General features: G+C 34.1%; 1 protein-coding gene across 3 annotated transcripts in view; it reads left to right on the top strand.

The window, feature by feature from the left end:
- PPM1B (protein phosphatase, Mg2+/Mn2+ dependent 1B) overlaps positions 1–20,217 on the top strand; it is an 80,192-nt gene extending 59,975 nt beyond the window's left edge. The window contains exons 3-6 of one of the 3 annotated variants that reach the window (XM_065890973.1): positions 1,712–1,829; positions 6,688–6,799; positions 7,193–7,250; positions 18,464–20,217. In XM_065890973.1, coding sequence (XP_065747045.1) covers positions 1,712–1,829; positions 6,688–6,799; positions 7,193–7,250; positions 18,464–18,493 — 318 coding nt within the window. In that variant the 3' untranslated portion in view covers positions 18,494–20,217. Of the gene's footprint in view, positions 1–1,711; positions 1,830–6,687; positions 6,800–7,177; positions 7,251–16,562; positions 17,610–18,463 lie in introns of those variants that run through there. The other 2 variants (XM_065890971.1, XM_065890972.1) reach the window with 2 other exon arrangements.
- The last annotated feature ends 2,245 nt before the right edge of the window (positions 20,218–22,462 follow it).

The following is a 22,462-nucleotide window of genomic DNA, read 5'->3' as shown; positions in this document are numbered from 1 at the left end:
TCTTGAATATCTGTGGTATAAAGATTTTGCCTGACCTGAATTTATATGGTAAATCCTGATTCCTATGGAATGTATTGCTGTTTGGAACCATAGGGTTTATATGTGGGATATGTGTGTGTATATCTTCATATATATATATATATATATATTTTTTTTTTTCATATAGCCAGTGTAGTATTTCTAATATTAAGTCATTATGCAAGTTTTGGTGGGTTTCATTAAGGAGTAAAATTCTTTTGGGCCAATTTGGAAATCCTAATTCTTTTTCCAGATATTGAGAACTGGGATATATACTCATCATGATTCTTTCTACTAAAGCATAAGAATTCTGTGCAGAGCGTTACTCTTTTTGAAGCCTTCTTAAGACCCAGCCTTTAGTGCCTTCAAACTTTGCTCCACTGAGTTTTAGGAGATTGTGGCAGAAGTTTTTCAAGACCTGCCTATCTTTGGCTATGTCATGTGGGTCCCAAAAAGGTAGCGAGTCTTAACCAAACAATGCTTGCCTAGATTCTGGCCATGATGACTGAAAAGACTAGACTAGCATGGGTGTGGCCTTGGCTCTTTTCACTTGGGTTGGCAAATCCCACCGCCATTGACTTAGTTTTTTAGAGTGGTGAATAAAATTTTAAAAAGGGAGTTAATGGGCTTCCCTGGTGGCACAGTGGTTGAGAGTCCGCCTGCCAATGCAGGGGACACGGGTTCGTGCCCCGGTCCAGGAAGATCCCACATGCCGCGGAGTGGCTGGGCCCATGAGTCATGGCCGCTGAGCCTGCGCGTCCGGAGCCTGTGCTCCGCAACGGGAGAGGCCGCAGCAGTGAGAGGCCCACGTACCGCAAAAAAAAAAAAAAAAAAGGAGTTAAAAAAATCACTATTCCAAGAACAGTTTCTTTCTGTTCTAAAAAAAACTCAATAAAAGTAATATACCTATAAGAAAATTAGTGAGAAAATGTTTTAAATTTATTGCTTATAGTCTCACAGTAATAGAGTACTATATATTGTTTCCTTTTCCTTTTGTGATGGTGTGATTAAAAAGGCAGCAGTAAAATTTGTCCTTAAATTAGCAGTTTTAGCTGCTCTCTACAAATCCTGACACTGTAATTCTGTGTAACAGTCTGATGTCATTTCTTCAAAAGTTATTACATCTGACTACAGTGTATCTCAGTTTAATTGTTTGATAGTGTACCCTCAGAAGAGTTTCCAGTTTAACTTTTCTTCTCTGCTTGTTCATTTTAGTGTCTTGGGTATCTAATGATCAACAATTTTCAGCCAAGTCAGTTCAATAGAGTTTCAGTAGCACTGCTCTGATGCAGGTTAATTAGCTAGGAAAATAATGTATATTTCTTTGGGAGGATGCATTTGGGGCTTAAGTCACTTTGGGAATATGCAATCTTGAGTGGGAAACAAAGTTTTTAGAAGATTTAATATATGTGAAGATATCTTTTCTCAGGTTGTGGAATGGTGGTGGATAAGAAAAGGTACACGGAATCAAAAGTCATAAAATAATTATGATCTATGCATACCTGGAGTCCTTGTTTCTTCAGGGTGTGCTTCAAATAGTTCTTTGGAATGAAAATGAATGTGTTGAAGGTGTACATTCTAGATGATTAAATAAGTAATTGCTTATTGTAATTAAATCTGTTTTGAAGTAAATAATAGAAAGTTGGTAGACTATTGAAGTATAATTTTTCTTTTTCTTTTTTTTAATATACAGGGAAGTCGAGATAACATGAGTATTGTACTAGTTTGCTTTTCAAATGCCCCCAAGGTCTCAGATGAAGCAATGAGAAAAGACTCAGAGTTGGATAAGTACTTGGAATCACGGGTGGAAGGTAAGACAGATGCTTTTTTTTTTTATTATTTAGAAGGAAAGGAAGATTATTATTCCTTGTTTATCAAATAGTTCTTTTAAAATTTCCTGCAGCTTTTGGACTAAAAATCAATTATTATTCAGGAATGAGGGGGAGGAAAACCTAGTCTCTTTATCTTCAACATAATTTGCTAATTTGTTTGGGTTTAAATCTGTTATCTTACTTGTTTACGTATGTTCCATCTGTTCTTTTTCCCTTTTTCTCCTTCCTTCCCTTTTGGGTTAATCAGTATTTTCCATTCCATTTCATCCCTGCATTTGCTTATCAGTTATACATCCTTTTAAATATTAATTTAGTGGTTACCCTGATAGAGAATACATGTTAGAGTCTATGACAGGATCTCCAACTTAATACTTCATTTTGATTTTATACGTGCTGATTTTTAGATATAAAATTACTTTTTATGAAGTTATATTATGTCAGTTTTATTTATTTATTTTGCCTTGATATCATTCTTAACAAAGTTCTTTCCTCAATTCAGGGTTACATTTTTTTTTTGAACAAAATGTAAAATTTTGTTTTATATATTTTTAACTTTTTATTTTATATTGGAGTATAGTTGATTAACAATGTTGTGATAGTTTCAGGTGTACAGGAAAGTGATTCAGTTACACATGTGCATGTATCTATTCTTTTTCAAATTCTTTTCCCATTTAGGTTGTTACATAATATTGAGCAGAGTTCAGTGTTACATATTGACCTATATTTTTTCCTAACACCGTTATGGCTTGATTATTATTATTTTTTAATAGTACACTTGAATGATATAATTAATGATTATGTTGCAGTCAGCTTGTCAAATTTGGCCTATTACGAGTCATGTTTTAGATGAACAGTAGCTATAGTAATTGGTAATAGTTTGAAATGCAAAAATTTGCAATTTCAAATGTGTAATTACCAAAGGAAAACTACCTTCTCTTGCAGATTTAGAGAGCGGGGACAGATGTATCTTTTCTAGCTTTACAGCTGTCTAGCCACACACCATAAACAAAGGTGCATAAAGGTTTTGTTTTTGTTGGTCTGCAATTTCTTCAGCTCTGAATTGTCAGTGAGTTCTGTTTTCAGGGTAATGGAAAGGTAAGAAACGTGGGAACACTTTGAAGACAATGTCAGAGGCACTCTTATTCCTGTTGATAATATCATAATTATTAAGAGGAGCTGTTTATAGGAGTTTTTAATAATACACGTTTTCTAAAAGGTCTAGTGTATTTGGGTGGGGGATTGCTGGCTCAAATTTACCAGAAGGCAAGAAGAATTTTCTTCCTTTTTTTTTTTTGAACATCTTTATTGGAGTATAATTGCTTTACAGTGGTGTGTTAGTTTCTGCTTTATAACAAAGTGAATCAGTTATATGTATACATATGTTCACATATTTCTTCCCTCTTGCATCTCCCTCCCTCCCACCCTCCCTATCCCACCCCTCTAGGTGGTCACAAAGCACCTAGCTGATCTCCCTGTGCTATGCAGCTGCTTCCCACTAGCTATCTATTGAATTTTCTTATTGTCCTATTTCTTCATTCACAAAGAAGAAGCTAAATAGTTTTCATTTGGGGAAGAACTCTAAAATTTGTTCAGTTACTAGTTGTATGATCTCAACCAACTTGCCTAATCTCTTAAGGCTCCAGTTTCTTTATTGTGAACTAAAGGTAAAAACACCAACCATACAGTTTGTTTTAATAATAAATGAGATAACTTTAAGTACCTGGTACGGTGCCTAAGTCCTCAGCAAACTGTAGGTTTTATAAACTCTTCTATAACAGCTAAATTTTAATTTCTTCTGTTTATTTGTTTATTCATTCATTCATTCATTTATGGATGCATTGGGTCTTTGTTGCAGCACGCAAGCTTCTCATTGCAGTGGTTTCTCTTGTTGCAGAGCATGGGCTCTAGGTGCGCAGGCTTCAATAGTTGTGGCATGCAGGCTCTAGAGCGCAGCTCAGTAGTTGTGGCGCACGGGCTCACTTGCTCCGCGGCATGTGGGATCTTTCCAGACCAGGGCTCGAACCCATGTCCGCTGCATTGGCAGGTGGATTCTTAACCAATTTGTCACCAGGGAAGCCCCCTAAATTTTAATTTCTTAAATGTGTGGTCAGTTCAGCTCAATGTGGGTTAACATTTAATATTAATTTTCTTCTGTATAGTTTTAAAGTTTCCAAAATATATGTTATATGGCAAAGATGACAGATATGTAATAATATGATATGGTCTTGGGGACTGTGGTAGATACTTGATTATTAACCATTCAATCAAAAAACACTTAAAAATCCTTGAAGAAGCAGCCACTACAAATCAATATGCCTTGGTACCTAACTTCTTTTTCATAAGGTAGCGTTGTTCAAGAGCATTATATTTCTATTAGGGTTTTAGATCATGTAATCTGACATTAAAATTTTGAGGTGAAATCATTCTGTGTATTGGCAAGTCTTTGTATGTGTTTTTATTGGGAATGCAGAGGGGAGGTATATGTTAACCAGGGAGTAGCCTTTAACCTAAATTGATTAGATATTTGGTGAATACCTTCTACGTGTATTCATTTCTTCAGCTGTCCCTGAGCATGTGTGTTACTGGGAATGCAGCAGAAAACAAAACAAATACATTCTTGATCTCATGGAGTTTATAATGTGGTAGAGACCTTTTTTTTTAATAGAAGAAAAACAACAGTAAGCAGACAGTACCAAGGAATATTGGTTAGGCAGGTCTCTGAGGAAAAACATTTGAGCAGATACCTATATATGGAAGAGAGTGGCTATCTGGGGAGGAACATTCCAGCAAAGGGAGCAACAAGGACTGAGGAGGGAATATGCTTAGAGTGTGTGGCTAAATGAGAATGAGCTGGTGGAAAAGTGAAAGATGAAGAGAGATTGCTAAGAAGCAGATCATGTAGGGCTCTGCAGACTAAAATGAGGTCTTTGGACTTCATTCAAATGGTGCTGGGAAGTCATTGGAAGAGTGCGAGAGTGACGTGATCTGACTTTTTTTTATATAAATTTATTTTATTTATTTTTGGCTGCATTGGGTCTTCGTTGCTGTGCGCAGGCTTTCTCTAGTGGAATGCGGGGGCTGTTCTTCTTTGCAGTGCGTGTGCTTCTCATTGCAGTGGCTTCTCTTGGGGCAGAGCATGGCCTCTAGGTGCGCAGGCTTCAGTAGTTGTGGCATGCGGGCTCAGTAGTTGTGGCTCGTGGGCTCTAGAGCGCAGGCTCAGTATTTGTGGCGCATGGACATAGGTGCTTCCCGGCATGTGGGATCTTCCCAGACCAGGGGTCGAACCCATGTCCCCTGCATTGGCAGGCTGATTCTTAACCACGGTGCCACCAGGGAAGTCCCTTGATCTGACTTTTAGAAGGATCTCTCTCAGTTGCCATGTGAAGAAGAGATTGTCAAGAGTGGACAAGAGAGGAAGCCAAGAGACCAATTAGGAATCATGCATTAAAGCAGGTGGCAGATGATGGTGGAGGACTGGACTGCAGGGGCACCAGTGGGTTGTGAAAATTGGCTGGTGAAGTGCTAGACTGCAGTGGTTCTCAGCGGCCGGTGTGGGGAGGAGGATGGATTTTGTCCCTCATGAGACATGTGGCAATGTCTGGAGACACTTTTGGTCTCATAACTGAGAGGGTACCACTAGCGTCCAGTGAGTGAGGCCAGGATATTGCTTAACATTCTGCAATGCATAGGACAGCCTTCACAACAAAAAATTGTCAAAAACATCAGTAGTGCTGAGGTTGAGAAACCCTGCACTGTAGAGATACAAGTGTAATGTAGAAAAATTACAATCCTGCCTTCAAGAAGCTTGCGGTCCGTGATCTAGTAAATATCATGTACAGTTGGAGTATCTAGCAATACACCTATGCCAGGTGTGGGTCAGAGAAGAATTTGAGAAAGTGACACATAAAGTTGAAACCTGAAGTATAAATACACTTTAACCATACAAAGAGGCTGGTTGGATTGGTGTAAAAAGTGTTCCAAACCAAGGGAGGAAGTATATGTGAAAATATAGAAGGTTTCTTTGAATAGCACCTTTGGAGATACAGGTAGGAGTCGGAGCAGAGTTGAATGGGAGCAGTGAAAATCAAGGTCACAGTGAAGTCCCTGTGAGGGACACATGGGAAACAGTTTGGAGTTTGCATCTTGAGGGCTGCTTAGGACTCTGCTTTTTTGTTGTCTTAAAAGTAAGTTTGCTGTTGTCTGATTTTTGAGGATTTTATGTCTTAATACTGGCCAAATGATCATGCTTTAAAAATCTGTTTTCCATAAATTGTAAATATAAATGAAACATGGAAATGTTTTATTTTGTTCTGAGTATTAGCAAGTTCTGAGATTTATTTTCCTTTTCTGTTTTAAATAAATTGTGGAACACAACTAGGTATCAAAAAACCTATAAAACAGTTTTTAATTTTCCCCTTCTTATAGTCCTTATCTTTCCATTGCTTTTGTTTTCCTGTAATTATAGCATTAATAACGTTTATATTTTTATATAAAATAATAGACCAAAAGTGTTTTTCCATGTGGTTGTGCTGTGCTCATAGGGATCATTTTTACTGATTATAAACCATTTCACTCAGTGGCTATACCAAAATTTTCTTAACTGTCCTTTTATTGGACATTTAATTTGTTCCAGTTTCTGCTTTTATGAATAATGCTAAAATGAGTATATATATATGCAAATAACTTTTTATCTTACTTTTTTTGTTCCTTGTGTGATAGTAAGGTAATATTTGCATTTTATATTTTAAAATAGGTACTACCAAATAGGACCTCTTGTTTCACTGTGTGAATTCTGAGTTATCACATTAATTTAGGAACTCTTTTTAAAAACCTACAGAAATTATGGAGAAGTCTGGTGAGGAAGGAATGCCTGATCTTGCCCATGTCATGCGTATCTTGTCTGCAGAAAATATCCCGAATTTGCCTCCTGGGGGAGGTCTTGCCGGCAAGTAAGTAGAAGGAAAAGAACAAATTTTGACTTCATTTATAGTTAGTAATTAAATAATTTTTGGTAAGAAGTACATCAATTATCTAAAGATGAAATGGGTTGATAGTTCTTATACTAGAGAAGAACTCTAAAATTTCATCGAGAAGAGATTTTCTTTTCAAGGCATTATTTATTATACTCTTTGAGGATGAAGGTCCTTCTTTCCTTGGTAAATGAGAACAAATGGATTGTGCAGGATCAAGTTCTGAGTGAAATGCAGATATTATGTTCTTGGCAGGTATTTAATGAGGCAATTAATTTTTGAGTGTAGTTAAGATATGAAGTATTATTTAAAATACTCAGAAGCTTAACAACTGTATGTAATTTAATAAAACTAAAGCATATTTCTTTTTAGGCGCAATGTTATTGAAGCTGTTTATAGTAGGCTGAATCCACATAGAGAAAGTGATGGGGTAAGCTTTATTTTATTTCTTAAGTATTTTAAATAATTTTATAATATAAATACTGGAAATTATGACTGCTTTTTGTTTTAAGGAGTCAGTTAAAATTAAAGGAAATATATTGAAGTGGAAGGTAGAGATAAAGTTCTGTTTTGTAGATAGGTTTGTTTTCATTTAATGGGCATCAAATACCTTTTTGTGTGGGCTGTACTTACTTCTTCCCTGTATGTCTGCCTTTCCTTCTCTTTCTCCCTTAAATCTTAATTTTGAGGCAAACAAAGAATGTGCTTTTAAATATGTCAATTTCTCCTCCAGCAGGCTGTTAACATCACTGGAAGTTAGCAATAGTGATGTTATTATTTTAAAGAGTAGACCTTTCAGTGCCCCTTTGTGCCCAGTTGAACACCTGAGGATAATTTTTTAACGTTCTTGTTGTGCTGTGGGTATATATGTTGAACTGGGATAACCATTTTGTTGTATCCTGCTGTGCTTCATCAGAGCAAAACTCTTTGTCCCTTTACCTTCCTTAGAAATACTGATCAGCTGCTCCTGTGTAAGTTTTTTGTTTTATTTTAATACTAGTACGAGCAGGCAAAACAGTGTCCTTTTTAAAAAAAACTGCCCTAAATTTCAAAGTCAGTAATTCAACTAACTGTCTTCTCATAGACAAGTTATGAGTTTTCAATCAGAGACAGATTATGAGTTTTCAAGTTTTTGGGCATCTAAAAATGAACAACTTAATTTTAACATGTATGCTTCAGAGATTTAAGGGAGCCAAACATAGTAATGAAACTTGTTGAGAAGAAATAGACTCATCTTCCAAGTCTCTAGCTCCTCTTGGCAGGTCTTGAGAGAGACATCAGCCACTGGTAGAAATTATGTATCATCTCAATTGCATTTTTTCCAGTGTTCATTATTGTACAGCAATATCATATAATTTTTTTCTTAACAATAAAAGTTACACTGACAAAAAGGGAAATTTTTATAATTAATGCATTTTAGTTAGTTGAATGAATGATACTATATATTGCTAATAACAGAATTTATACCTTGTCCTGGAGCAGTGATTCTGAGACTTTCTTTTGTGGTACGTCCCTTAAAGTATTAAGAATTGTATACAAAGATGTGGAAATTAAAAATAAAGATATGTCATGTGATGGATTGAAAGAACCCTAAATCAAACAAGTGAGAATAGGATGTTGATACAACTAAAAAGATGGTAGTAATTGGGAGGTAGAGTAAAGAGAGTCTTACCTCTTCAGCTAGATTATAGGTTCCACACAGCATCCATCACCAGGTTTGGAGGAAATGAGACCTCAAATAGTTATTGATTCATTATTAGCTATGTAAATACTCCTGTTCACTCATGTGTTTGAAAATGCAACCCCAGTGTGTAATCTGAAAAAATTATTTCATAATATACTTGCTGGATTTCTTGGTTTCTCAAGAACGTTGGCAGCTTTTACTCCAAAAAAAAAAGAGTTTATAACCCAGAATTTCTGTTTAACATCTACCAAGGATGAATTTTAAACTTTTTTAAAAAATAGAAAATACTTATTATACATAGTAGCTATATAAACAGTGAATAAACAGGCAACAGAACCATGAAACTCAGAAGAGATGCTTGGATATAAAACTGGCCTTAAAGACCATTATTATATGACTATAAATTAAGGAGGTATATAGTTAATCACCTTTATATATAAGCTTTCTAAGACTAAACACTGACAGTCCACTGTGTAATGAATTGATATGGGAGGAGACTATGAAACAAGGCATGGTCCCCCATCCCTACTCTCAATGCACCTGGCAATGTAGATATAAACATACAAATTAATTAATAAAAAGGTTTCACATCATTTACTAAAGGATAAAAAGAAATGACAAAATACAGAATGTGATTAATTGCCATGTGAATTGTACAGTGATTGCTTGGGAAGTCAGATTTTCAGAGAAAAGATTGGTTTTGAAGAATGGTTTGAATGGCAGAAAGTAAAGGAGGAGGATGATAGTTCACATGGATGGTCAAGGCAAGAACAAAGTTTAAGCTATCTTTGAAAGAGAGGACATCGTTTTGGCTAGAGCAGAGAATTGCTATGGTGAAAAGTAAGAATTCAGGATGCCAGAAGTATTTGTGAAGAGACTGGACACACCTTTTGAACTTTGTATTTTAGAGTGTAGAGCCACCCTGTGTTTGCAGCATAAGAATGACAGACTCAAAGGAGTATCTGGTATTTTAATCTGTTAGAAACATATGCAATATTAGATTAAAGAGATGCTGTAAGTCAAGTAGTTGTGAAATGATCACAGAGATGATAAGTATAAACTCATCATTAGTACATAGATGTGTGGATTAGAGAAACTTCCTTGTTTACTGTAAAAACTCACTTTTGCAGCCCAGAATCCTATTTTGGGAAACATTACTTTACCCTTTCAGAATAATCACAACCTTAGAAAAATGTTGAACCATAATCACAAGTAGAAGAAATGTACTAAAAATTACAAAAGAAACAGAAAACTGAAAAACTTATAGAGGTTTGATTAAATTCTTAGCTCTTAACTTTACCTACTATAGCAGTGAGTTAGACACAGAAGTGCTCCATAAATGCTTCTCAGCTTGGTTAGATCCGTGCCATGCGGAAGATGCTGCCAGGAAGTACACAGTGGCAGGGGCTTACTTGCAGAATGGGAAAGACAGAGGTATGGTAGAAATACAGAGGAGGAGACAGTTGGGAGGTGTTATTTTTTTAAATTTTTTTAAATAACAAAAATAATTTTTTATTCAGATATTTTTAAAAAATGAATGCTCGTCAGAGTAAATCAGAGATTATTTAGATTCCTAAAATGTCTACTTTATGTCCAAGATAGAATTGTTCTGCTGTGAATGCCTATAAGTAGTACCATTAGAAATAGGGATTTATTCATTTTTCTTATATTAAAAAAATCTTTTGATTAATAAAAGTATTTTTAAAAGCTCAGTTGGGTATAAGTCAAATCATTTAAAATATATTCAGAAAGTTCATTATTTAGGGGACTCTTCTTAAGTTGCTTTACTAAATTTTTATTTTTTATTTCAACTTTCTGGAATATGTTCAGTCTTCTTAATATAAACAATATTGATATTTTCCCAGCTTTAAAATCAAAATCTGTGGAAAAGAGTTAAGCATGGATTCTTAATAAAGGGGTTCGTGAATCCCCCCAAAATTTTTGCAAATGTATTTATGTGTGTGCATACACATTATTTAATGATTTAGAGTAAGTCTGTGGTTTTCATTAGTTCCTCAGAGGAGTCTGTGACTCCCAAAAGAATAATCACCCAGAGGATCAGAAAAAGTAAAACTGCATTTTGCTTTAAGTTGTTATATAAGGTAGGGCTCTGGAATCACCCCCTCCCCCGACTGCCCTTCTTTTAAAATGCTAGTTAGCTTGTTTTTAATGGAAGAATAGTTGATTTACAGTGTTGGGTTAGTGTTAGGCGTAGAGCAAAGTGATATACAGTTTTCTGTTTTGTTTATGTATTTACATATATATATTCTTTTTCAGATTCTTTTCTGTTATAGGGTATTATAAGATATTGAATATAGTTCCCTATGCTATACAGAAAGTCCTTGTTTATCTAAAAAAAAATGCTAGTCTGGTTTTATTACTAGAATTTAAATTCTTTGCGATCTGGGACTTCATCTGATTTGTTTATGGCTATATCACAGCACCTACAGCAGTGCTGAGTTCTCACCTGGCATACAATGAGAGCTCAATAAATACTAGTTAAGTTAGAAATATTTCTGTTTCTTTCTTTCTAGTAGTTTGCAAGACTATCTTTTTTTTTTACATCTTTATTGGAATGTAATTGCTTTACAATATTGTGTTAGCTTCTTCTGTATAACAAAGTGAATCACCTGTATGTACCCATATATCCCTATATCCCCTCCCTCTTGAGCCTCCCTCCCACTCTCCCTATTCCACCCCTCTAGGTGGTCACAAAGCACCTAGCTGATGTCCCTGTGCTATGCAGCTGCTTCCCACTAGCTATCTATTTTACATTTGGTAGTGTATATATGGCTAAGACTATCTTTAAGTCATGTATTTTAAAAAATAATATGAGGTTACTAATTAGAAGGAAAGTTTATTTTTTGAGCTTTATTTTTCCATGCCAAAAGGTTCACTTCTTCCCTCAATGGAGACTTAAGATGCTTTAGAATCAGTATACCACTGATCAGGTAGCTATGTAAGTTGATGATTTTCCAGTGATAAAGGGGGAACTTGTATTTACCCAACTCCTACTTGTGCTAAGCCATATCTATATCTAAATATTAGTTATAGGTAATCTCCTCAACACCCTTCTCTTACAGAGAAGACTAAGAATTGGTGCAGAGTAGCTTGCCCAGCTTGCAAAGCTAGATAAATCGAGTAGCCAGAATTTGAATATAACTCAGAATGACTCCAAAAACTATTCCCTTTACACCTTTCCATGCAGCCTTTCTAAGATATTTAGAGATTACATATGTGTCTGTACCCCCACCTCTGTCTGTTGTGCAAGAAAAATCATTTCCCGTTCTTTAGTGAATCTCATGTTTAATAGTCTTAAAATACTCTGTTTTTTGATGAGGAATATTTTATAAACTTGTTGAGACTAAGTAGTGAAGCCCAGTGTCTTATTAGTTATTTTTCATTTAAATACACATTTTTATTCTAACTAAAAAAACTTTTTAAGACATTTGGATTTTGAGAAGGGGAGGGAAGACAGGACAAAAGCCCCCCAAAATCTCTCTGTTCTGTTTTCACGTTATTAAGTTTTATATACAGTCTTCTTTTTAATTTTATTTCAAAATAGATCAATTATATCACAGTTTTAGGATTTTGTGAATACTAGGTTTTTTGTAAATTGTTTCTTGTTTACTTTTTCACTTGTCAAAGCATTTTATGGAGAAGACCTACCTACACTGTTTGAAAATGCACTAATTTTAGTCACTATTTTTTTTTTGATTTTTTTTTTTTTTTTTTTTTTTTTGCGGTACGCGGCCCTCTCACTGTTGTGGCCTCTCCCGTTGCGGAGCATAGGCTCCGGATACGCAGGCTCAGCAGCCATGGCTCACGGGCCCAGCCGCTCCACAGCATGTGGGATCTTCCCGGACCGGGGCACGAACCCGTGTCCCCTGCATCGGCAGGCGGACTCTCAACTACTGCGCCACCAGGGAAGCCCTAGTCACTATTTTTTAAGGTGTCATTTGACATACCACTTCTTGTAACTATGTGGTCTTGACCACTTAAGTGACTTTTTTAAATTATTTCAGATTGATTGAAGTTTACATGATCCTTGAAGATAACATAATTTATTAGATTCTTTATTAGTCACTGTTAATTGTATCTCATGAAGTCATATTTGAGAATCTTCTAAAAATTATTTTTAACCTGATAAGCAGGGCATGGGACTCCAAAAAACATAGTAAATATACTAGCATTCTTCACTTTCTCTCCACTGTTTTAGCTAATCATTTGAAGAATTTCACTAATGACAACTATTTTTTAAAAATTGCTGCAAATAAATATTAGCTAGTTAAATTCCATTAAAAAAAATTTTCCCCCCTTCTCTTTGCCCTCTGCTTGATTTATCCATATTCCTGTGTCTTATTTGGTGTAAGGCAGTGTTTTCATAATGAGAAATTTGATTCTCAAGCTGTGTAAGTCTAGATGACAGTAAAACCTTAAAAACAAAATCTGAGGGAAAAGTCCTAAATTCCCATTTCTGTAATTGCCTTAAATTTATTTTGCAGAATAATTTAAACCATCCCATCTAATATGATTTTTTTGTCCTATAATTTTATTAATTTTTCTGTGACAAGGAAATGCATTATAGACTTCAATATGAAATAATTTGTGGTCCAATTCTACAATAATTTTAACCAATATTTATTTAGTAAGTGTCTATTTATATGAGGCACTTAGTATGCAAAAACTGTTACCATAGTGTATTCAAAAGAACATTCAGAGGGACATTGATGTTAATTAGACCTGTACACAAATCTGAGTTCTGTCACTTACTAGCATTGTTACCCTGACAAATAACTTAAATCTTTCTGAGCCTTAGTTTCTTCACTTATAAAAACTAGAGTTGCAGTATCTATTACGTAGGGTACCTGTAAGGATTAAATGAGATTATGTATATAAAGTTCTTAGCCACAGGCATTAATTTTCTTCTCTAGGTGGTAGGGAGGATACAGAAAGGAATTGAAATTTTCTTTATCTCAGAGATTTTACAGAGATTTGGAGAGACTTGTGAACAGTTGCAAGGTGGAATTAATTGCTGTGATAAATCTATAAACGTGATGTGCTTTGTGTGTGAATTCAGGTAAAGAAGGTGCAGCTAAACAATAGATTCCTTTTCTGATATTAATGAGAATCCATGAGAGAGTTGTATAACATTATTTTGAAGAATCAAATGAAATGGCTGGGGAAGAGGTTTCACCCATCCATTGTCTATCTAGCACAATAGGAAAATGTAATTTGCTATAATATAAAATGACTTAAATGTGGTCATTAACTCAAATTCTTTTCAATTGGCCATTGTAAATCCATCCCTACTTAATTTACAGTTTGGGTTCTAATGTGTTTTTTATAAAGCAACTACTTTTCTCTCCCCAACTACCACTATTACAGCAATTCACAGAAACAGATGATTACTGTAATAATAAATGTGTCAGATGGAGAGTGAGATACATCCAAATACAACAACCTTTGATCCAACCGTATCAGTAAGCTCAAAGAAGTAAGACAGTTTATCAGTGGTTCTCAACCTTTGCCGTATGTCAGAATCACCTATCAGGCTTTAAGAAAATCACCCCAACCCACTGAATATGAGTATCATGGGATGGAGCTTTGGCATCTGTATAGTTTTGAAAATTCTACAGGTGATTCTGATGTAAAACCAAGGTTGAGCTCTCTATGTGTAACTGTCCACTTGAAGCAGATTTTGTTTGTGTCCTAGGGAGTTGTCAAAGGGAGTTGTTGGTTTGAGGGGTTTTTATTTGGAGGGCAGAGAGGAGTCTTATGCCCTCCATTAAAAGTTCTTTGTGGGCTTCCCTGGTGGCACAGTGGTTGAGAGTCTGCCTGCCGATGCTGGGGACACGGGTTCGTGCCCCGGTCTGGGAGGATCCCACATACCGCGGAGCGGCTGAGCCTGCGCGTCCGGAGCCTGTGCTCCGCAACAGTGAGAGGCCCGCGTACCGCAAAAAAAAAAAAAAAAAAAAAAAAAAAGTTCTTTGTGATATACTCTCAAATAGAAAATTTCCTTTTGGCAGACCTGATTAAAGACTGATAAGGTTTACGACTAGCAAGCATTTATCTCATTGTTCCATCTTAACCTTTCCTGAGTAGATTCAAATGAGAAACTTTATTTAGGGAAATAACATTTATTTAGTACAGAAGGAAAGGTAAGGGGGGAAAAAAGAGAAAAATCTTAACAGAGAGCACACTTTATTATGTTCTCTCCACACAATAAATTTTGCAAATTAAAAAAAGTTATTTTGATAGTTAATATGCTTGATGTAGAAAATTGGAGAATTCAAAAAAAATAAAGCTTCTGAAACTTCACTACCCATTATTATCATTTTTATATTGCTGTATTTCCTTTCTTCCCAGACATTTTACATAATAATATCCTAAAAAATATGGACAGAACACACATATACCTACACATAAAACATATGTTGTACACAGTATCATTTCTTGTTTTTTGCCACAGGGGCGATTTAAAAAAAAATTCAAGTGCTCTGATTTTTCTAATAAACATTGCCATTTATTATGTGGTTATAGTAGTATTATCTTTGCTGTAGAATTATAGAGTAACAGCCTCCAAAGATGGTTAAGAGTTTGTAACAGATCATCTATATCAGTAACCTTTTTGTATTTTATTTTCCCAACACTTTATGATGAAAACTTTCAAACATATAGAAAAATTGAAATAATAAAGTGAACACCTGTACACCTTGTACCTAGACTCATGTTTTAACATTTTACTGTATTTGCTTTCTCTCTCTCTATACGTAGATGACTTTTTTTTTTTTTGGACTGAACCTTTGACAGCAAATTGCAGATATAATATTTTAGCTGTAAATATTTTGGCATGCAGCTCTTGAGAATGAGGACATTTTTCTGTATACATAACCATAACATTATTATTATACCTAAGAAAATTGATAATAAATTTAATATTATCTAATATTGAGTCCAAATTTTCCCAGTTGCCCATAGAATGACTGTTATAATTGTTAAATGGTCTAGTCCAGTTGTTATCAATCAAGCACATTAAGCAAGCCTTTAATGAAGCTCCCAATTTTTTTTCCCATTAACACTGAATATGAAGAGTCTAAGCCAGCTTTTTATAGGATGTCCTACATTCTGGATCATATGATTGTTTCCTTGTGGTGCCCTTTCACGTGATTCTTTATTCCCTGTTTTCCTGTAAATTGGGAATTAGCTTTATTAGAGTCATATTAAACATTTTCGGCAAGAACACAGGACATAACTTTGTACTCCCTAACGCATCACATCAGGAGTCACATATTACAAGGTTGACTTGCTCTTAGTCTGTCAGCATATCAGTATGATCAGCTTGGATATTAGAGCTTGTTCTGTAAACAAGATTAAGTAGCTACTATTGTAGAAACCTGTAGGTTTTACAAAATTCAATAAAATATAAAAGAATTGAGTAGTTTACTATTCATATCTTATTATAATGATTAAAATGATTGTCTATTTTAATCTAGAGATGTTTTTAGTAAAATATTTAAAGACAAAAAGTAAATAGAAATTTTATCCACAGAAGCTTTACAATTCCCACAAAATCTAGTTTAAATTTATATAATTTTACATTTTGTATCTCCTCTCCTTCCTGTCATTTAGCAGAAATGAAGAATCTGATGGCTTGCTTTTCTGTCCTTTCCTATTGCTTTAAACACTAATTTCCTTTTGTACTAAATAATTATAGCCAATTATTGTTTTTTTAATTAAGTAAGTCAGTTTTAGGAGATGCTTGTGTTGGTGTTGAATTTTAATAGCCAAGTAAATTTCAGATTAAGCTTCAAATATCGATGTGAAATAAAACATAAACTAGTTCATGATCATTTGCTAAAAATTACTTGAGATATTTCAATTGGAAATTTTGTTAATTGACACAGGTAACACTTGATACTTATTTAACGAAATGTTCTCGTTCTTAGACTATATTACTCATGGTAGAGAAATGAGTGTTTTGCTGTGATATGTTATGAAATACATGTGATATCCTAGTTTGTCTACTGACACTGGGGTCTTGAATCTTAAAAAAAGGCCTCCGATGAAGCAGAGGAAAGTGGATCACAGGGGAAATTGGTGGAAGCTCTCAGGCAAATGAGAATTAATCATAGGGGAAACTACCGACAACTTCTGGAGGAGATGCTGACTAGTTACAGGCTAGCTAAAGTAGAGGGAGAAGAAAACCCTGCTGAACAAGCTGCTACAGCTACTTCTTCGAACAGTGATGCTGGAAACCCAGTGACAATGCAGGAAAGCCATACCGAATCAAAAAGTGATCTTGCTGAATTAGACAGCTGTACTGAAGATGCAGGGACAAAGATGAGTGGTGAAAAACTATGACTTTACTTTGTGGTAATATTTTTGTGATCTTTGATTTGATGGTTTTTACTTAGGAAGTATAATGTATGCATTTATATAACCGTTTTGTTATTTGAATCTTGGTAAACTAGTTTTATTATAGTCATAGCCTTGTTTTTTAAGAAGGCCTTTGCATACATCTTTATCAGATAGTTTAAAATTGGCTATTTAGAGTACTTTGAATTTAATAAAATTATATGTCATTTCATATTGTATGCCAGAAATGAGGCTACCAGTTATTAAAGTCAGTAGTTAAATTCATACTCGATAGGATTAGAGATTACCAATTAGCAAGATTACTTTACGTTGTGGAAGAACTTGTTAATGTAGAATTATACTGCTTCACGTATTAGTAGACTCATAGTTAGCTTTGTAATAAATTTATGTTTTCTTTAGTAATTTCAGTTCTTCAAAGAATGGCAGATGCTGGCCTGTAATTTCTTTTTTCAAGGATGATAATTTGTGTGTTCTTTGACTTGTTTATATTTTACATCTCTGTAGTTTATTTTTTAGTAGTCTGAGGTACTGGTTGTGTGGTTATTTTTCCTTTCTGTATTCTTTATGAGACATAATTTTTGAAAAACCTATGTATTATTCATACAGCTTTGGTTTGTATATTCTGTATAGCCTAACTACATACATCAAAATGTATGTCAACCAAGTGTTTAGAATGAAATTATAAGTGTTTAAGTCCAAATAAAGCATGTGATGTGGAATAACCTATGCATGTTGTACTTATTTTTAAATTAATTTTTTGAAAACAACCAGGTTTGGTATATTGGAAAAATACTCATTTGAATTTCATTTGTATGTATATAAAATTTAGAAAACTTTGGCTAGGTGCGGTTTTCATTAATTAAAAGGAAAAGATTTTTGAGAAGTCTTGCTTACTCAAAGTAAATGTATTCTGTTTTTTATCCCCTTTTTGTGATACAAAATATTAATCTTTGGACACAGTATGGACACTTGTAGACATGTCAGAAAATTGCTGTGATGAGCTTTTTAAAGATTGTAAGACTGTGAGTTTTGCTATAAGTATTCATCAGATATAAATGCAAGAATTATAAGATATTTTAAATAGTGGCACATATGAGTTTGGCTTTTGCTAAAATGAATTTTTAAAATACAGATGACTCAGTCACATGGGAAAGTATTTTTAAAAACAATTATTTTGTGTATGTAGAACAATTTAACTTATCTTTTTCATGTTTTATATTTATCATGTGTCTAAAGTTGCTTAAGTTACCATAAGTTGAAACTTTGGAATCTTCGGATGTAGCTGTTGTTTTTTTGATCTATTTTTCCAATGCCAGAATATTTTTAAGTGGTTTGAGAAAGAGGAAGGCATTTGGTGGAAAGGGGAGAAAAAACCCAACCAGTTATCTGTCTATGTTAGATAGATCCATGTGTGTATACACACAATAAACAGTACACACACCTCTATGTAAAAATTACCTTTTCAAACAAAGAAAGGAAGGTAACTTGTTCATCTAATTTTGTTTTCTTTTGAAGTTCAATCCAACCTGGAAGTGGTGTAGGTAAATAATAATAATATTCTTCCTTTTCTCTTCCTGTAGGGTGCTGGAGATCTAGAAGACCCATGGTAGCCTTATAAGCCTTCTAAAATGCTTTTGATTCTGAAAATTGGGGGAAAAAAACTTAATCACAATTTTCTTCAGTACAAGGGAAAAAATATTCTTGTGGATTCCCAGCGTTTTGTGATATGAGCAGAAAATCATTAGCATTTCCCATCATTTGTTCATATTTGTGTTTTCTGGTAATTGCCACTTGTAGCATTGCCTGTACTACAGTATTTTTTGCCAACCTCAGGCATACTGGTTACATCTATATTGAACTTTTGACCCTAGAAACCAATGGAGTTATTTCATCACAAATAACGAATATGCCTGAGGTGCATGGGAATATAGTTAGCTGTACTCTGAAGATACATTATGTGTTTTTTTTTTTTTTTTTTAAACAAGACACACAACATATAAGCATGTAAGAGTAAAGAATTGTATGAGATGTTCCTTTTTTCAGTTCACCAAGTTGGAAGCCTTTTGCAGCTCTGTGACTTAAAATTTCATTTGAGCAATTTACTATAGGATTTATATTTATTATTAATTGTTATTTAATTTTTTTCCAATTTTACCTGTATTACCAAACTGGGTTCTCCAATAATGTCCAAATTGTAATGTTGCCTGCTTCAAGATAAAGTGTATTTGGCAATAATATTATAAACCTTTACAAATTTTATGCATGTACCTACCACATCCTTCAACTCTCAGTAGAAAAACCTCTTGAAACCAAATGGATTAATTTATGGCTATTTATAATTTGCTTTGCCATCTCACTGCTGCAAATTTTTTTAAATGAGATTTGCCTTTATAATGTAAATTGTGATTTTTGTTTTACATGTGGGTTTCTATAGTTTTAATTTTTCAGCTTTTAAGATACAACAAGTTTTGTGTAATTTGGTATAATTTTTAATTGTTTACGTTATTTTAAAAGCTCAGAATATCACTGAAATGACTATAAATACATTTAAAATTATCTATTTTAGATCTAAGGAAATATTACAGAGATATTTTCATGGGTTCAGTAACCTTTCATTTTATAACATTGGGCACGGTACGGAGTGGCTGTCACATAAGGTACTTGAAGATTATTAGTTTAATTCTATTTTTACAATAACCTTGAATCCTTGAATTCTTTGGAGTTTTGCATGTATCCAGTTAATGCTGAACATGAAGAGTGAAATATTTATCTAAAAGAAGCTATTGGGGTAGGAGAAGCAATGAATGTATCCATTTGTACATGGTTTACATGTTGTGGATGCTTTGTAAACATTTTCTATCTGTTTAAATTGTGTTTCAGCAGGATGTAATTGCCCTTGTGTGTAGTTAAAATGAGTCATCATCTGGTCCTGTGTGAAATGGAATTCATGGTATTTTCTGTAACATTTTCCTGAAGCTGTTTCTGGAGAGCCACACATTTGAATACAGCTTTCTTGATCATTTGATTTATTGTGCACCTGATTTTTGGTCTAAAAAGGAATTATTGCCACAACATATTTTATTTATTCTTTAGATTTTAGCCTTGTAAGTTGAAGTGCTTTACATGATAATGTTAAAAGCTGTTTGTCCCTTGACTGGGTTTGGGGGGTTGTTAAAAGCTAGGAAATGAAGAATGCAAAATGGTTTGTTGTTCAAACTGTCCACTCTGATCCAACCCTGTACTGATAGTACCTTTCCAGTATGATATTGTGATGTTTCATACAATGCAGTGAACATAACCAACTTGTTACCTAAATAAAGAATTGATAAAAACAGTGTGACATATTACTATTTCATATGATATTTAAAAATAAAAGTCCAGTTTTGAATGTTATTTTAAACATTTTATATAGTTAGAATATTTATTGTGAAAATTTTCATACAAAACCATGTAGGTGAATTATAATTCTAAGTAAGAATTAACCAAACTCTAAAGGACAATACTAAGTAACCCCTTATCCACTCCAAAAACATTTTTTATACTACTTAAAAAAATCTTTCTTAGGGGGTTTGGTGGCCCTGGAAATATAAATAATGTGTGAGTTAGCAAAAGAAAAACCCATATTCAATACTTATTAATCTGCATTCCCTAGTCTAGCTGTTCTCAACCATTTTGGTATCAGGACCCATTTATATTTCTAAAAATTCAAGATCCCAAAGAACTTTTGCTTTTGTGGGTTATATCTGTTGATATTTATTGTATTAGAAGTTAAAACCAAGAAATTTTACATTACCTGTTAACATAAATAGCATTGTTTTATGAAAATAATTATTTTGTAAACAATTTAGTGTGGAAAGTAGCACTGGTTTTCATTTTTGTAAATCCTTTAATGTTGTACTAGATTCTCCTATCTGCTTCTGCATTCAATTTGTTGCAGTGTGGCACTGTGTTCGAAGTATATGAAGAAATCTGGCCTCACACAAATATGTATTGAGAGTATTTTAATAGCTTCAGGTAATTGTGGATATTCCTCTTTGATGCATTATCAAAACTTCGGAATGGGTAGTTTCTTGAAGGTTAGTTGCAGTGTGAAATCTGAAACTTTTATCAGTTTTGTTCTCTGTTACATTAAAATCCATTTGATCTGTCTTGCAGTGTGAATAGTAGATCTTTGACTTTTGCGTGATTTTATAATATCATGCATTGGTCATTTGGAAAATACTGGTTCATTGAATTATGCAGTTCTTTAGAACATTGACATCTTACTATGCTATGTTTATAATGTTAATATAACTGATCTCATCAGAACAATCTTTTAAATATTAGAAAGCTGTCAAGCTCACAGTGATGGATACAGATTTTTCAAAATTCTAACTTTCATTTGAAAGGGGAAATTTTATCATTGGCAACAAATATTGTCAGTTGTTTTCCTTAAGTGACAGGGCTTTCTTCATTCATTTCAGAGAAAATGTCTGCTGAACAACCATAGTCTGTGCGTCATTCTTTCAAGTAAAAACAGTTTTCATGAAAAGTGGCTACTAGTTCAGCACACATCTCAAATAATCACATAAGAGGCAGCCATCACACTTCAGCATGCTGTATAGCCAGTACTTCTCATTTCATCATATAGGATATTAAAAAGATGTGTACTCAAGGGTAGAGGCGTAATGAAATTTTTACTGCTAAAGAACATTGTTAACTGAAATTGACTAGTTTGATGCTACTTTTTTGGTTCATGCTGGAGTGCCTATAGTTTTGCCCACCATTTCTTTTGCACAGTCAGTGCAAATGTCAGTACTTTGAAAAAGAATAAGTGTTAGTATTATTAAAATAGTTTTGATTTCTCGGACCTCCTTGAAAGGTTCTCTGGGACCCCCAGACCTTCAGAGTTGCTGCCTCATCCTTTTGGACAACTTGACAACGTCATTTATTCCAAATATTAATGTCATAGTAAGTGAATCTTAAGACATACAGATCTGACATAAAATTTACTTGGGGGAGAGAGGTAGTGTTTATATCTTTACTGTTACACTGATACTTAGCAAGATAAACAAGGTGGAGGCTTTAATATTATGTTGGGTTTTTTTTCTCAGAAAATTCCTATGATGGGTTTCAACTTGGAAAATTCATGACTTAAGATTGTTTAACAGTAGAGTTTGACTTTTGTATGGCATATATTTGAATTATTTAAATCTTTTAAGAGGTCTTCAATTGTAGATTTGTGTTATTTCTTTGAGAAGGTCTCACTTCAATATTGAATTTTTAAATTCATATTTTAAATAAAATCATTTTACTATGACTGAGATGTCATTTCAGGTGGGCCAGATAAAGACAGGACTTTTCTTTTTTAATGGTGATTAAGTGGGTCAGGGTTTTATGCTGAATTTTTTTTGTTGTTAGATTTTTAAATTTTCTGAACATTCAACAAGGTTGAGGAAAGTTACCATGGAAGTGTTTTTTTTTAAAAGCACTCTTGGGAATTTCCTGGGGGTCCAGTGGTTAGGATCTGCACTTCCACTTCAGGGGGCATGGGTTTGATCCCTGGTTAGGGCGGACAAAAAAGAAAAAGCACTCAATTT

Source organism: Phocoena phocoena, chromosome 14, assembly GCF_963924675.1.
Source record: "Phocoena phocoena chromosome 14, mPhoPho1.1, whole genome shotgun sequence".
NCBI classification, from domain to species: Eukaryota; Metazoa; Chordata; class Mammalia; order Artiodactyla; family Phocoenidae; genus Phocoena; species Phocoena phocoena.
The sequence above is the reverse complement of the archived record's forward strand: the minus strand, read 5'-3'. Positions and strand labels throughout refer to the sequence as shown.